General features: G+C 36.8%; 1 protein-coding gene across 2 annotated transcripts in view; it reads right to left on the bottom strand.

Moving 5' to 3' along the window:
• MGAT4A (alpha-1,3-mannosyl-glycoprotein 4-beta-N-acetylglucosaminyltransferase A) overlaps window positions 1-13,642 on the bottom strand; it is a 112,333-nt gene extending 98,691 nt beyond the window's left edge. For both annotated transcript variants that reach the window (XM_077749371.1, XM_077749372.1), the window contains exon 1: window positions 13,322-13,642. In XM_077749371.1, coding sequence (XP_077605497.1) covers window positions 13,322-13,415 — 94 coding nt within the window. In that variant the 5' untranslated portion in view covers window positions 13,416-13,642. The remainder of the gene's footprint in view (window positions 1-13,321) is intronic.
• Between the last annotated feature and the right edge of the window lie 2,530 nt (window positions 13,643-16,172).

Raw genomic sequence — 16,172 nt, 5'->3', positions numbered from 1 at the left:
AGTGGTAAATAAATCAACTCTACCTCCAGACCTTTATGTTTCTAACACAGGTGGCAACTACAGTTATCGTCCAAAAAGTTAAGTTCTTGATTTCTCATAGTTTGGATTAAAAAATCAAGGCTAAAATTAAACTTAAAAAAAAAAAAAAGACCTACACCTAGATTTCCTTTACTAAAGGCCCAGCATAATGCCTGACAGAAAACATTCACCTAAAATACTGAATGAATTCATTAAAAACCTAAATGCCCCCAAAGAGGAGAGTGGTCGGATAAATTTTGGTTATGGAACACCCACAAAATGGAGTCTTATGACGTTGCAAAACAAAACAAAACAAGAATGAGGAAGATCTCCATGAACTGTTATGCAACAATTTTCAGGACATGTTGCTAAAGTGGGAAGAGCAAAGCACAGAAAGGTATCTGTAGTATGCTTCCCATCACACAAGAAAGAAAAGGATATCAGGAAATGTTCATGTACCTGCTCAATTTGTCCAGCAAGAAATACAGAAAGAATATAACAAAATGAGATTGAATACCTTCAAGGGAGAGATGAAACTGGGTAGAAGGAATGGAAAAGGAGTAGAGGAATGAGGAGGGACATAGTGCTCTTAGGTGATCTTTTTTTACAGTTGAGACTCAGAACCACGATGTTTCACATGTCCAAAATGTAAATGACTGCAAATAAACAGGAGTGGGACCCCAGACACAATAAACAGTAATAAATGGCTTACGTGTATTATAAAGGAATGGCATAACCACACTGAAAAGAAAATGGCTAAGACATAAGCTAGGTAACTTTGGAAAGCAGCATTTCACTCTATACTTGTAAGACAAAAAACCCATATGCAGATATGGTACCCTAATAGATTTATTTTTCACTTGGGTATTGGTTAGCAATTCTGAAACTACTATCTTTATATACTGCAACTGAGCAAATAAGTAACTATACTGGGAAAATAACAGCCTTTTTTTTTTTAACTGTTGGAGACAAGTTACAAAAAAAGAAATGTAGAAATCAGAATAAACACCATTGTACTAGATTAAAATCAGAGGGATTAGTATGAACTCATGTGTGTTCTTTTTTTAAATGTATGTGTATACACACATATACTTTCTTGCACTGTCTAGTTAGGGTATAAGGGGTGATACTATAGTAGGAATAAGCACACCAAGACTCCATTCTTTAAAGGAACTAAAGGGTCCTCCTTGAAGAAATGACTACTTCCAAGGCTGGGGAAGAGAAAATACAAGATGGGCCTGGGGCATCTTACAGCAACAGAAAATCAAAAATTGCTCAAAAAATGAATGAGAACTAAATAGAGGTGCTGGCTGCACAACACTGTGAATGTACTAAATGCCACTGAATTGTTCCTTTTAATATACTTTATGTTATGTGAATTTCACCTCAATACATTTGAAAAAAATGAGAGGGGCATGTTGAAGGCACAGAAGTCAACTTGAAGCTCCCAATGGCCACCTCTGCGACAGTTTAGATACCAAAATAATTAATAATAATAATGGGTTATAACCCACAGAACACAATAAATACCCATGAGTCCACACTCATATCAAGATACAAGAAAGAAAGAAATGATGGAGAAGAGACATTTCTTCCTTTCAGCAGAGCTCCAATTACTAAATGTAGAAGAAATGGTGGAAATGGAAAAATCACATTTGGCAAATACCACAGTAATAATTATTGCAGACAAAAATAATCAATGAATGTTAACATTTGTGGGCAAAAGTATGATGAGAAACAGGATATCTGCTTAAGTTTTTTAAAAGCCTCCACCAAATGCTTGTTAATTACAAAGGAAAAAAAGAGTAACTTTATCGTGGATAAGCCAGGCAGACACCAGTTTAACCAAATGATCAGAGTTAGCCAAAGGTAAGACGTTTTAGCATCATGTACGATGCACTGTGGAGGACACAATGTCACTTCTGTGGTATTCTTGCCAAAAATGCATTACCTCAATCTAATCATGAGAAATCATCAGACAAATTAAAATTAAGGGATATTTTAAAAAATAACTGGCCAAGGGCTTCAAAAGTGCCAAGAACATAAAGGATTAAGGTAACTTCTCATAAAGGAGGAGACTAGAAAACAGGAAGACTAAATGTAATGTGGGATCCTGGACTGGATCCTAGGACAGAAGGGCATTAGAGTAACAACTGATGAAATTCCAATAAGGTTTGCAGATGTAAAAGTACTGTATCAAAGTCAATTTGGGAGTTTAGAACATTATATTCTGTGGTGATGTAGGTTGTTCATACTAGGGGGTAAAAAGAAATTCTGCATACTATTTTTCAGATGTATTGTAAATCTCCAATTATTTCAAAATAAAAACCTAAAAATACGGTTATTATTCACCAGCTTACTGTTTATTTATTGATTTTTAACTATCTCCTTCTATCCTCCCCCACACTAAGCAGGGATTTTTCTCTGATACATTCAGTAATATAACCCAAACCTCTAACAGTGCCTGACCAACAGAAGGCACTCAACAAACATGATTATACAATTTTGATGAGCCAGAACTATGACGCTGAACTCCAAATCCTAGATTTTCTATTAATTTCCCTTCTATCCTGTTAGAAAGGAGCTTTCTTATAAAGAAACATTTAAAAAATCTAAAAAATTTTATTTACTGTTTTTATTTGCAAATAAGACTCATAGCTTTAAATAAAACACTGTATTTAGCTCCTATAATTTTACACCTAACAGGATATGGCATCTGATCTTTTCATGCACCCAAGTCTCCAGGGATGCAGCATACGGAGAATACTGGGGCCCCAGATGCCATTCCACTGCTAGTGAGGCAGTGGTTCAACGCCAGGAGACATCCTCAGGTTACTGGTCCCTTCCCCTCACCCAGCGCTCAGCTCCTCGAGTGGGGGTACCACTCAGAGAGAAGCTTGTCAATGTCCTCACCCCACCTCCAGAGTCCTGGCTCAGAAATTCTCCCTGGTGGAAAAGTGGGCCACAAAATAGATGGCTCCTAATCTCCTCCCAAAGGAACTAACTTCATTTGCAACAGACAGCGGAGGAGTTTAAACTAAAAGCAGTCTCAAAAACAGCAAAGGCTGTGGTGAAAGGAACTGGGAGAATTGTGGATCTAATGAAGATGGAACCTAGACTGTAGACACTGGTGGCTAGTTTGCAAGAAAGAACTAGGAAAAGGGACAGCTAGGAGGAGCGTTCCTGTGGTCTGGACAAATAGAAAATCACTGAACTCAGAAACATTTCTGTAAGGGAACCACAACTTGATTAGATTAGTTTGTGGCAGAATTTATGCTCCAGCGCACTGCTGTAAACAGCAGAACAATCAGCCTGCAATTAGTGTGGTGGTCACTGAAAGAGTGGAAGAAAATCCTACCAGTAATAACAGTCATCCCAGGAAGACTGCGGGCATACCCAAAACTGTGTCTCCCTGAGAAACAACACACAGCCTCAACCTTGTCAGGGAGAGAGGGAAGATACACCAAAATAATCTAGCCAGTAGCTACACAAATAAATAAGCAAATAAACAAGGAAATGATAACAAGCCTTGGGGGTAGAGGTGGGAGAGTATCCAGTGTTGCTAAATTATATTACCCAAGATGTCCAGTTTCCAACAAAAAATTATGAGGTATGCAAAGAAATACATAAATGAGATATAAACACCAGAAAAAAAAAAGCAGGCAGCCTAAGACATGGTCTGTCAATAGGACTCAATGTAGGATTTAACAGGTGAATGTTTCAAAGCAACCATCATAAATATGCTCACAGAACTAAAAGAAAACTTCTAAAAAGTAAGGAACATAGGACCATGCTGCATCAAACAGAGTATCAATAACAAGAAATTTTAAGAAAGAACCAAATGCAAACTCTGAAGTTGAAAAGTACAATAACAGAAATAAGAAATTCACTAGAGGCCTCAAAAGTAGATTTGAACTGGCAAAAGAAACAATCAGCCAACTTGAAGACAGATTAGTAGAGATTATGTAAATTGAAGAAAGAGCAAAAAGGATGAAGAAAAAAGAACATCAGAGAAATTTGGAATACCATTAAGAATACCATCATAAAGGTACTGGGAATACCAGGAGAGAGGAAAGGTTAAAATAAATAAATGAATATCTAGATATTTATTTTTCCACAAAGAAAATGACCAAATACCTCCCGAAGTTATTAAAAACCAATAACTTACCCATCTAAGAAATAAGACCTGAAGACACATCATGGTAAAACTGATAAAAGTCAAACACAAGACAATCTTGAAAACCACAAAGGAAATATGGCACATCACTGATAACGGAACCCCAAGAAGCTTAACAGCTAAGTTTTCAGAAGAAATAATGGAGGCCAAAGGCAGTGAGATAACACAAAGTACTTCAAAACAAAGCAAAAACCTTGTCAACCAGGAATGCTAAGTCCAGCAGAGTTTTATACAAAACATGACAGTAAGGGGCGCCTGGGTGGCTCAGTCAGTTAAGCGACCAATGTCAGCTCAGGTCATGATCTCATGGTTGGTGGGGTTGAGCCCCGCGTCAGGCTCTGTGCTGACAGCTCAGAGCCCAGAGCCTGCTTCATAGTCTGTGACTCCCTCTCTCTCTGCCCTTCCCCTGCTTATACTCTCTCACTCTCTCAAAAATAAATAAACATCAAAAAAAATTTTTGATAAAAAGTAAAAATAAAAATAAATTAAAATTAAAAATGAAGGTAAAATACACATATCCCAAGAGAAACAAAAACTGGAAGGATTCATTGCTAGCAGACCTGCCTTACAAGAAATACTAAAGGAACTCATTACACTGAAAGCAAGTACTCCTAGACAGTGATTTAAATGCACACAAAGAGCACAAGTGATTACATAATTTTAATAGACACTGTTAAGGCATTTTTTTTTCTTCCTCTTAAATGATTTAAAAAGAAATAGTAGGGGTGCCTGGGTGGCTCAGTTGGTTAAGTGTCTGACTTTGGCTCAGGTCATGATCTTGTGGTTCATGAGTTCTAGCCCCACGTCGGGCTCTGAGCTGAAAGCTCAGAGCCTGGAGCCTGGTTCGGGTTTTGTGTCTCCCTCTCTTTCTGACCCTCTTCCACTTGCACTGTTTCTCTCTCTCTCAAAAAATGAATAAACACATAAACACATAAACAAACAAACAAACAAATAAATACATACATAAAACCAGGGAGCCTGGTTGGCTCAGTCAGTTAAATGTTTGACTCTTGGTTTTGGCTTTGGTCATCATCTTATGGTTCTTGAGATAGAGCTTCAGGTCGGGCTCTGCACTGACGGTGTGGAGCCTGTTTGGGATTCTTTCCCTTTCTATCTGCCCGTTCCCTGCTCACACTGTCTGTCTCTCAAAATAAATCAATAAACTTTTCAAAATAAATAAATAAAATAAAAACAAAGAGTATAAAATGGTATGCATATAACTTACTGCTGAGTCTGTAACACATGGAAATGTAATATATTTGCCAATAACAGAACAAAGGAGTTAAGTGAGAATAAAGCTGTAATGTGCTAAGGAAATAACAGATGGTAAAATAATAACAATGCATTGTTGGGCTTATAATATTGGCAGATGTGAACTGTACAACAATAACAACACAAAAGGGGGAGTAAAAGAACTATACACAGGAGTAACATTTCTATATATTACTGGAATTAAGTTAGTATAAATCTGAAACTGATTCTCATAAGGTGAGATTGTATATGATAAGCCCTAGAACAACCACTAAAATATACTCAAAATATAATGAAAAAAGTAACCAATGAGATTAAAATGCTACATTAGAAAACATTCAATCAATGCAAAAAAAAAAGTAAAGAAGGAAAAGAGGAATTAAAAAGATGTGGGACATATGGAAAACAAAATGATGGCAGAAGTGCTGGGATGACTCAGTCAGTAAGCATCCAGCTTCTGTGCAGATCATGATCTCACAGTACCTGAGTTCAAGCCCAACGTAGGGCTCTGTGCTGACAGCTTGGAGCCTGGAGCCTGCTTCGGATTCTGTGTCTTCCTCTCTCTCTGCCCTTCCCCCACTCATGTTCTGTCTCTCTCTCAAAAGTAAAGAAATAATTTAATAAAGAAAGAAAAACAAAATGATGGCAGATATTAATCAAACTGTATCAATAACAGTAAACATGGATGGATAAACAGTCCAATCAAAAGGTAGGGTTGCCTGGATGGCTCAGTTGGTTAAACATCCGACTCTTGATTTCAGCTCAGGTCATGATCCTAGGATCATGGGATTGAGCCCCATGTTGGGCTCAATGCAGAGCATGGAGCCTTGCCTGGGGATTCTCCCTCTTTTGCCCCTCTCCTGTTCATGCTCTCTCTAAAATAAATTAATTTAAAAAAAAAACTCGTTAAAAAAAAAAAACTAAAACAAAAGGTAGACATTGTCAGACTAGATCCAGAACATCATGATCCAACTACATATTGTTTACAGGAGACAAACTGTAGATTTAAAGACACAAATAGTGTGAATGAAGTACAAGAATGTAATAAGGCATAACATAACAAGCAGAAACCAGAGAAAAGCTGGAGTGGCTATACAAATATCAGACAAAACAGACTTTAAAACAAAAATGTTACTAGGGGAAAAGTGGAAATATTTCATAAATAAATAATATAAAATAATATAAATATTTAAAAAGAAGGGGCACCCCGGTGGCTCAGTGAGTTAAGCCTCCAACTTCAGCTCAGGTTATGATCTCACAGTTCATGGGTTCCAGCCCTATGTCTGTGCTAACAGATCAGAGCCTAGAGCCTGCTTCAGATTCCATGTCTCCCTCTCTCTCTGCCCCCTCCCCTGCTCATGCTGTCCCTCTCTCTCTCAAAATAAACTTTAAAAATATATTTAAAAATAAAAAATATGCACACAATAACAGTGCACTAAAATACACGAAGCAAAACTAACATTTAGAAATGAAGAGAGAAACAGATAATTCCACAACAATAGTTGGTGACTTCAAAACTCTACTTTCAATAATGGAAAGAACAGCTAGATGGAAGATCAACAAGGAAACAGAATATTTGAACAGCACTATACAACAGCTGGACCTGACCGACATCTACAGAACATTCTACCCAACAACAGTCCCAAGTGCACCTGGAACATTCTAGAGGATTGCTCATATGCTGGGTCATTTTTAAAAATCTAAATTTAAAAGGATAGAAATAATATAAAGCATGTCTTCTGACCACAATGGAATGGAATCAGGAACCAATAACAGAAAAATGGGGGATACTCACAAATACGAGAAAATTAAACACTCTCCTGAACAACCAACTGGTGCAAGAAAAAAAAATTAAAGAAATCAGAAATTACTTTGTAATGAATGAAAAGGAAGACATAACATACCAACATTTACAGGATACAACTAAAGCAGTGCTTAGAGGGAAATTTATAGCTAAAATGCCAACATCATTAAAGAAAAAAGATCACAAATCAATAATCTTGCCTTCTAGAAAAATCTTACCTGCACTAAAGAAAGAAGAGCAAACTAAGCCTAAAACAGCAGAAGGAAGAAAAGGATCAAAACTAGAGTAGAAAGTAATGAAATAGGAATAAGTAGAGAAAATCAAGAAACCAAATGCTGGTTCTTTAAACGATCAACAAAATAAACTTTTAGATAGTTTGACCAAGAAAAAAAAACCCTAAAACTATTAGAAAAAGAAATAAAAGAGGGGACATTTCTACTGATCCTACAAAAATAGAAAGGATTATATAAGGAAATATTATGAACAATTGTATACCAACAAATTAGCTAGGTTAAATGAAATGGACAAATTCCTAGAAGAATAAAACCTACAGAAATTGACTGGAGAAGAAATATACAATCTGAAAAAACCTGTAACGTGTGTGATATTCTATCAGTCATTACAAAACTACCCACAAAAAAAAAAAAAACTCAGGCCCAGATGATGTCAGTGCTGATTCCATCAAACATTCAAAGAATACTTATCTCCCACAAATAAAAGAGAACACTTCTCAAATCTCCTTAAGATCTCCTGACTATCAAGACAAGGATGTCAGCTCTTACACCACTTCTATTTAACACAAAAATGGAGGTTCTAACCAGAGAAGTAAACAACACAAAGAAATAAAAGGCAACCAGACTAGAAAGAAAGAGAGAAAATTATTTCTATTCACAGATGGCATGATCTTCTACACAGAAAATCCCAAGGAATCCACTATTAGAACCAATAAATGGGTTGCCTAGGTGGCTCAGTTAGTTGAGCATCCGACTTCAGCTCAGGTTATAATCTCACAGCTTGTGGGTTTGAGCCCCACATCAGTCTCTGTGCTGACAGCTCAGAGCCTGGAGCCTGCTTCTGTGTCTCCCCTCTCTCTCTACACCTCTCCCACTTGCACACTCTCTCTCAAAAATGAATAAACATTAAAAAAAAATTTTTTTTAAAAAAGAACTAATAAATAAGCTCAGCAAGGTTGCAGGATACAAGATCAATATACAAAAATCAATATACAAAAAACAATGGTTTTTCTACACACTTGACATGAAAATTGACAAGTAAAATTAAGAAAACAACTCCATTCAAAAATAAATAAATAACAACTCCATTCAAAATGCTATCAGAAAGTATACAATACTTAGGAAAAAAATTAATAAAATCATAAAACTTATATTGTGGAAACATACACAAAAATTGTTGGAAAAAAATTAAAGATCTAAATAAATGAAATCCTATGCTTTGTGGACTGTAAGACCTAACACTGCTAAAATGGTAATACAACCCAATCTGATCTATAGATTCAGTGCAATCCTATCATAATCCCAGTTGACTTCTTTATATAAATTGGTAAGTGGATGCTAAAATTCACATGGAACTGCAAAGGACCCAAAATAGCCAAAAAATCCTGAAAAAGTATAGAGTGCTGGCTTACGCTTCCCAATTTCAGAACTGACTACAATGCAACAGTGATCAAGATAGTGTAGTACTAGCACAAGGAATATCAATGGAATAGAACTGAGAGTTCAGAAATAAATCCATACATCTATAATAATCAACTGATTTTTCAACAAGAGCACCAAGACCATTCAATGGGGAAAACAAGTCTTTGTGCTAAGACAACTGGATAGCCACATGTAAAAGAATTAAGTTGGACCCTTACTTCATACCACACACAAAAACTGACTTAAAAAGGATCAAAGGCAAGACTTCTAGAAGCAAAGATAGCAGAATTTTCATTATCTTGGATTTGGCAATGAATCTTCAGATATGACACCAAAAGCATAAGCAACAATAACAACAACAAAGTAGACTGAACTTCATCAAAATTTAAAACTCTTGTGCTTCACAGGACACCATCAAGAATGTGAAAGACAACCCCACGGAATGGGAGAAAATATTTGCAAATCATGTATCTGATAAGGAAATTGTATCTAGTATATACAAAGAACTCTTACAACTTAATAAAAAGATAAATTACCCCTTTGTAAAAATAAGCAAAGGATCTAAATAGACAATTTTCCAAAGAATATATATACAAATTACTCAAAGTATATAAAAGGATGGTGAACATCATTAGTCATCAGAGAAATGCAAATCAAAAGCACAATAAAATACTATCTCCCTACCACTAGAATGAGAATCAAAAAGCCAGATAATAAGTGTTGTCAAGAGTGTGAAGAAATTGGGACCCTCATACCCTATTGGAAGGAATGCATAATGGTCCAGCTGCTATGGAAAACAGTCTGGCAGCTCCTCAAATGATTAAATAATATAGAATGATTGCATGATCCAGCAATTTCACTCCCAGGCAAATACCGACAAAAATGAAAACCTAGGTCCACGCAGAAACACATACATGAATGTTATATATGGAGATACAGACTGCTTGCTTGGTCTTCCCAGTTTCTGGGTTGTGCCTGACCAAAGGAGAACGTTCATTAGGAGAACCCGAGCTATAAGTGGGACGTGTAACAACTCTAGTCCCACTCTCACAACTTCTCACAACTTTCCCAACCTGTCCATTCCATGTAATTAGAACTCTGCCTCATTTTTATGTAGGAATTCTGCATACCCTGCAGACCAAAGTCCACCTTCCCTCAGGCTTGGTTCCTAACATCCTTCCGAATTTAGGCCAATCCCACTGACCAGCTGATATATTCTTCCAAGTGTTGAATGAAGATCTATGAAAAAATATGATAGGAACTACACTGTGTTTACCAATTAAACATTGACAGTCTACAAGTCTTATGTGCCAATCAAACTGTTTCATAATTCCAAGGCACAAATACTCTATGCCACTTTAGAACTTTGTGGTTGCACGTGGAGCTCCCTCCACCTGATATGGTCATCGTCTACTACTCTTCCCGGCACCACCTTCATATTTATTCATCCTCTGTGAAATGACTCAAGAATTAGTAGCCTCTGTCTCTGTTCTTCTGGGCAACAGACCAATAGCTAAGAACATAATCTCTGGAATCAGCATGACTGAGTTCAAACTTCACTCTACCACTTAAATGTATGACCTTGGCAAGTTTCTCAACCACTCTGCCTTGGTTTTCTCATCTACAGAAAGGTCATATAATTCTTCCCAGGGTCATTATAAGGATTAAATGAGATCATATATAACAAGTAATATGCTTCTCCAGAGCTGTTCTATTACTTCTATCTCAGCCTATTGATGGTATCATATTTGTTTACCTGCATCTTGCCCTAGCTTCTCAGAGGTGTTAAGTTTCTATTTCTTTTCATATTCATAGCATTTAATACAGTGCTAGGCAGGATAGTTACCTATGAAAGGGACCGATGAGTGAATGAAAAATAAAAACTACTAAACCAGGAAAGTCAATAATAATGGAAACTGTGCTTTCAATATAAAAATCAGAGCAGGGGTGCCTGGGTGGCTTAGTCGGTTAAGCGTCCGACTTTCGCTTAGGTCATGATCTCGCGGTTCGTGGGTTCGAGCCCTGCGTCGGGCTCTGTGCTGACTGCCAGCTCAGAGCCTGGAGCCTGTTTCAGTCTGTGACTCCCTCTCTCTCTGACCCTCCCCTGTTCACGCTGTCTCTCTCTCTCTCTCTCCTAGAAATAAAACATAAAAAAAATAAATAAAAAATAAAAATCAGAGCACATGGTTTATGAGTAAACTAGAATCGAATATCTGGAATCAGGCCTGCTCTGGAAAATCCAGGCTATCTGACCACCAGAATGATCTAGAAAGAATCCAGATGCTCAGCAGTTAAACTATTATGTAAATGACAGCACTAAAACACAGAGGATTTTACATAACCATAACAGGAGTCCTCTACTGACACCTGAAAAAGTACAAACAAAACACTAAGAAAAACAGAGCAGAAGAGTATGTGTAGAAGGATTACAGAGATGTTCAAAGAATGATAAAGACAACAAACTTTGTATCTAACACCATAGGATGAAAGAACCTTAATATGTTTAAATTTTTGATTCTAAAGACAACTTAATACAAAAAGAAAATAACGCTTTCAATGCTTTTACATAAGAAATAAGATAAATGAAACAGAGATTCCAAAATTTTAATCCCTTAAATAAGACACAGTAAGAAGGGTCAAGTTTCTCCATTACCATAACTCTGACTAGGTAAGTTTCCTGATAAGGAAAAAAATCTGTATGGTCTCCTATGGTCAATTCTCTTATTTCATAAGTAAATTAAAAAAAATTTTTTTTAATGTTTATTTACTTTTGAGACAGAGAGAGACAGAGCATGAGCGGGGGAGGGGAAGAAAGAGAGGAAGACACAGGATCCAAAGCAGGCTCAAGTCTCTGAGCTGTCAGCACAGAGCCGGATACGGGGCTCAAACCCACAAACCACGCGATCATGACCTGAGCCAAAGTGGGACACTTAACCGACTGAGCCACCCAAGCATCCCCATAAGTAAACTTTTAAGGCCAGTAATCTGTTTTGTTCATGTCTGACACAATCAATAGTTTGATTAAATTAACTAAAGTTCTTCCTAGGTCTTCTCCTTTTGATACAATTAAAAAATGCAATCTAAAAATGTATATATTGTCCACCAAGAATAAAGGTCTTCAGCAAGTTTTTCATTAATTTCTACCCCCAATAGTTTCTCTCAAATTACAGCCCAACTCAGAAAAGGGAAATAATATACTTGTTGAAAGAACAGATCATATTTTTTACTTTCATCAGCTTGCTCTATAATATATACTCACACAAATATATACACATGTACATATACATATCTACATATACACCAGAGGAAAATTAAATAAATTCATTGTTTCGGTTATCTTCATACCAGTTAATAAAATACTGCCAGCAATAGGACCCTCAAAGAACCTGGTGATGATGACTACTCTAACTCGAGTTTCACAAACCATACCTCCATCCTACTTTGACGTCAACATTCCTTAAATTAACATGAGGAATGGAGACAGGTAAAACGTGTGGGCAGGAACTTACTCTAAATATGTTCTCTTCAAAAAAGCAAATAAAGGCTGGGCACCAAGGTGGCTCAGTTGATTGAGCATCTGACTTCAGTTCAGGTCGTGATCTAGCTAACAGTTTGTGAGCTCAAGTCCCATGTCAGGCTGGGGCTCCCCGCTGTCAGTGCAGGGCCCACTTCAGATCCTCTGTCCCCCTCTCTCTGTCACTCCCCCTCGCACACCCCCTCTCCTGCATTCAGGCACTTGCACGTGTTCTCTCACTCTCTCTCAAAAAATAAACATTAAAAAAAAAAGCAAAGAAAGGCATTATCCCTGAATATCACTGAACAAACAACCTTCCTTAAAAACACAGTTCAAAAGTCTGAACACAATAAACTTAATATTTGTTTCCAATTTTTGAATTGGAAGAATTTATCCTCACCCACTTCATAAATTCTCTTCCCCAAAAAGCAATCTGTCAACACATGTAGTTTAAATCATTAACTACAGAGCACCAAATCATTAGTATAATCAGCATGTAAATTTTATGAAGGCACTGATTGTGTCCTTTTACGTACTTTATACAACATCCAGTACAAGGAAGCTTATTAAACATTTATGATGTTTAATAAAAATAAAATGCCAAAATAAAAGTCTTTATTATTCGACTTGGCTGTCATGTATAATATAACCACTGATCAGTATCTGTTTCTCCAAGTGTAATTATAAGAGATAGAAAACAAACCCCATTCAAATTAGAAATTCTCCGTCTCCTCTGTCCAAGAACATGGTTTCATTTCTGTGTCAGAAATAAACTAGTAGGCCACCAGCAGAGAGCATGCAACATGCAGACGGCTGGGGTATTAACCTGCACATTTATGCACCATTTGCAAAGCAAAAAGCCTACTACGTTTCATGCACTTTTTTGGAGCTATTTTCCTTACCTTTCCCATTTTGCCACGTAGTATACCAAGATAAAGTAAGGAACGAAGTGATAAATGCTAAAACAGTAGCTACAGTTCCATTTCGGAGCCTCATCTCATTTCACCATCACAATGGTTCGTAGGTTTATGATGGTAACCAAAACTGTTTTCTTTTAATCGTGAAGTCAACTGAATCCAGTACTCCTGGCTCTGGGCCAATAAAAACAATCAATAAGAGAGGTTCATTTCAGATGCTCTGCAGAACAAGCCTAGCAGCAACACCATTCATAATTGCTATTCAGGACTGTCTTTACAGTCTTCATAGGCTGATGGCTCAGGCTTCTTCCTATTCAAGGAAAAAAGAGAAAGAAAAACGTATTCAATAATGCAAAATATTATTTTCTTCATTAATTATTCACCATTATAAACAGACTTTTGCCTGAGCTAACCTCTATCTACAAAGATTATCCTCACAGCTAAACAACTCATTTAATATGTTAGAATTATGTGGTTTTTCTCCTCCAGGAAAAAAAAGAAAAAGCTTCAGACTATATTCCCTCTTCATTGATTCTGTTTTGTCTGTGAAAAGAAAGTAATGGTTCAGGGCACCTGAGTGGCTCAGTTGGTTAAGCATCTGACTTCAGCTCAGGTCATGATCTTATGGTTCTTAAGTTGAAGCCCTGGGTCAGGCTCTGTGCTGACAGCCTGGAACCTGGAGCCTGCTTTACATTCTCTGTCTGTCTGTCTGTCTGTCTGCCTGTCTCTGTCTGTCTGTCTCTCTCTCTCTCTCTACCCCTCCCCATGCGTGCACTCTCTTTCGCACTCTCAAGAATAAGCATTAATTTTTTTTAATTTAAAAAAAGAAACTAATGGTTCATTATTTAAAGGGGGAAGTTATGAGGCTCGTTAAACAAATAGTGAGCCACAAATTCGAAGCTTATAACTCCAAAGATCACACAACAGTTCCTAAGTAGCCTAACTGTAGCTCTCCTTAGATTTCCTATTGCAAAATAATAGTTAATGTTTTAAAATTTTTAAGAAAAACTGACAGACTACAATACACAAACATCAAAACAACCTGAGCTCTAGATCCAGCAACATCATTATTTATATGACTTCGAGTGTGCACTTATCTAGTCCTTGCAGTTTCATCCATAAAGTGAGAAAAAAGTCTGTCCTGGCTCCTCTAGGACAAAATGTTATAAATAATAGGTTACGGTTATTATTGCTATTTATCATTATCATGAAATAAATGTAATTTTTCCAGTAACTAACCTACTCCTAAGGCGTAAACTGGGAATACTCAGGCATTTAGAAAATGCAGCAATCTAACCAGAGCACTCTATCACCAAGGACCATCAGTTAGCATTGTTTTAACTCAGAAAACCTGGAGATCACCACCCATCTAACGAAGCCATTAAGAAAATCAAATTAAATCAAGTCCTTATAAGCACTTAAGCATAGTCACCCAGCACTTAACAGGTTCTCCATGGAAGTTAACTGTGTTAAAAATAAAACCAAACCAAGAAACTGCAGCCAGCCACTGGTTTAGTCTACTCTATGCAGAGCCAGTCTCATTCTCTGGGGGAATGTCAGGCACTCTGAGATGTGCATTGATTCCCGGTAGCCTCAAAAGGACCACAAGATGCACTTGGAAATAAACTAAGACATACCCTAGTGGGGTGAGTTAATGCACCTCCAAAAATACCTAACAAGCCCAAGGGACAATTCCCTCAGCAAGAAAGTATGGCTGATTAAAGTGGCCATTTGTAGGCAATTCAGAAACTGCCCTCTGAGCTACTCTGTAAAACTGAACATTACTAAAAATCTCCACTAGTCTAGAGCAGAGTATTAATAGCAACAATGATAAGACACTACAACTCATGGAGTGTTTCCTATGCATCCATTATACGCTTTAAATCTTCACAAAACCCTACGACGGAGGCATTTTTTTAACTGAAGTATCACTGACACACACAAGGTGATACTGTTTCAGGTGTAATAAGACAGGCATTACTAACCCTATTTTACACACAAGAGAAATGAACTCAGAGAGAGAACACTAATTTGTAGGACCCCAAAGTTCAAGCTCTTTGCCTCTCAAACTAGGTCACCAGCACCTTGGAAGAATGAAGAAAAGTGCTGGGGACACTCAAAGTCTAGAAATCCTTCCTGAAGCATTATCTTTAACTGTGTGAATTTAAAATATTTTCTGTTCTATAACAAATATTGATCTATTATGAAATAAGATGAAAAATTCATAGTAAATTTCCAAGTTTAAAACCTAAAACTTTAAAAGAATTTCTCACTTCCTGTAATCTTTGGCTAAGCACCCCTCCCCCCAATCCATACATACAACCAAAGGTGCCTTTTAACTTTCCTTGGCCAGTAGCTCTCTCACTATAGTATATTCTAGAAGCACTGCACTCTACTTCCTTACTTCCTATTACTATCTGAAAACAAGGAACTCCAAAGGTATTCTCACAAGTTATCAATATTTTTTAAAACCAAAATTATTCACCTTCTATAGTTAAACACACCCACATTTAATGGTTTAGAATTTAAAACCTTCATAGCATTGTCTTATATCAGTAAGCACACAATAATGAGTTCTGATTATAAAAAGAGATGTGACAATTAAGTGACTTACATAATGTAGAATTACAATTCTGGTGTGGCATTATATAAAAACGCATATAACTTTCTGCTGCTATAAACCTAGCCCTATCCCTACTTCAGGAAGGATTTTGTCCTGGTTAAAGATCTAAAAGTATACAAGTTATTAAACACCCAATTAATAATTATGAGGAAGTAGGGGAAAAAATCATAAAATAAAGGATATTTTTAAATAGTTTTATTAAATACAAAGAAA

This window comes from Crocuta crocuta, unplaced genomic scaffold (genome assembly GCF_008692635.1).
Source record: "Crocuta crocuta isolate KB4526 unplaced genomic scaffold, BGI_CrCroc_1.0 scaffold118, whole genome shotgun sequence".
NCBI classification, from domain to species: Eukaryota; Metazoa; Chordata; class Mammalia; order Carnivora; family Hyaenidae; genus Crocuta; species Crocuta crocuta.
The sequence above is the reverse complement of the archived record's forward strand: the minus strand, read 5'-3'. Positions and strand labels throughout refer to the sequence as shown.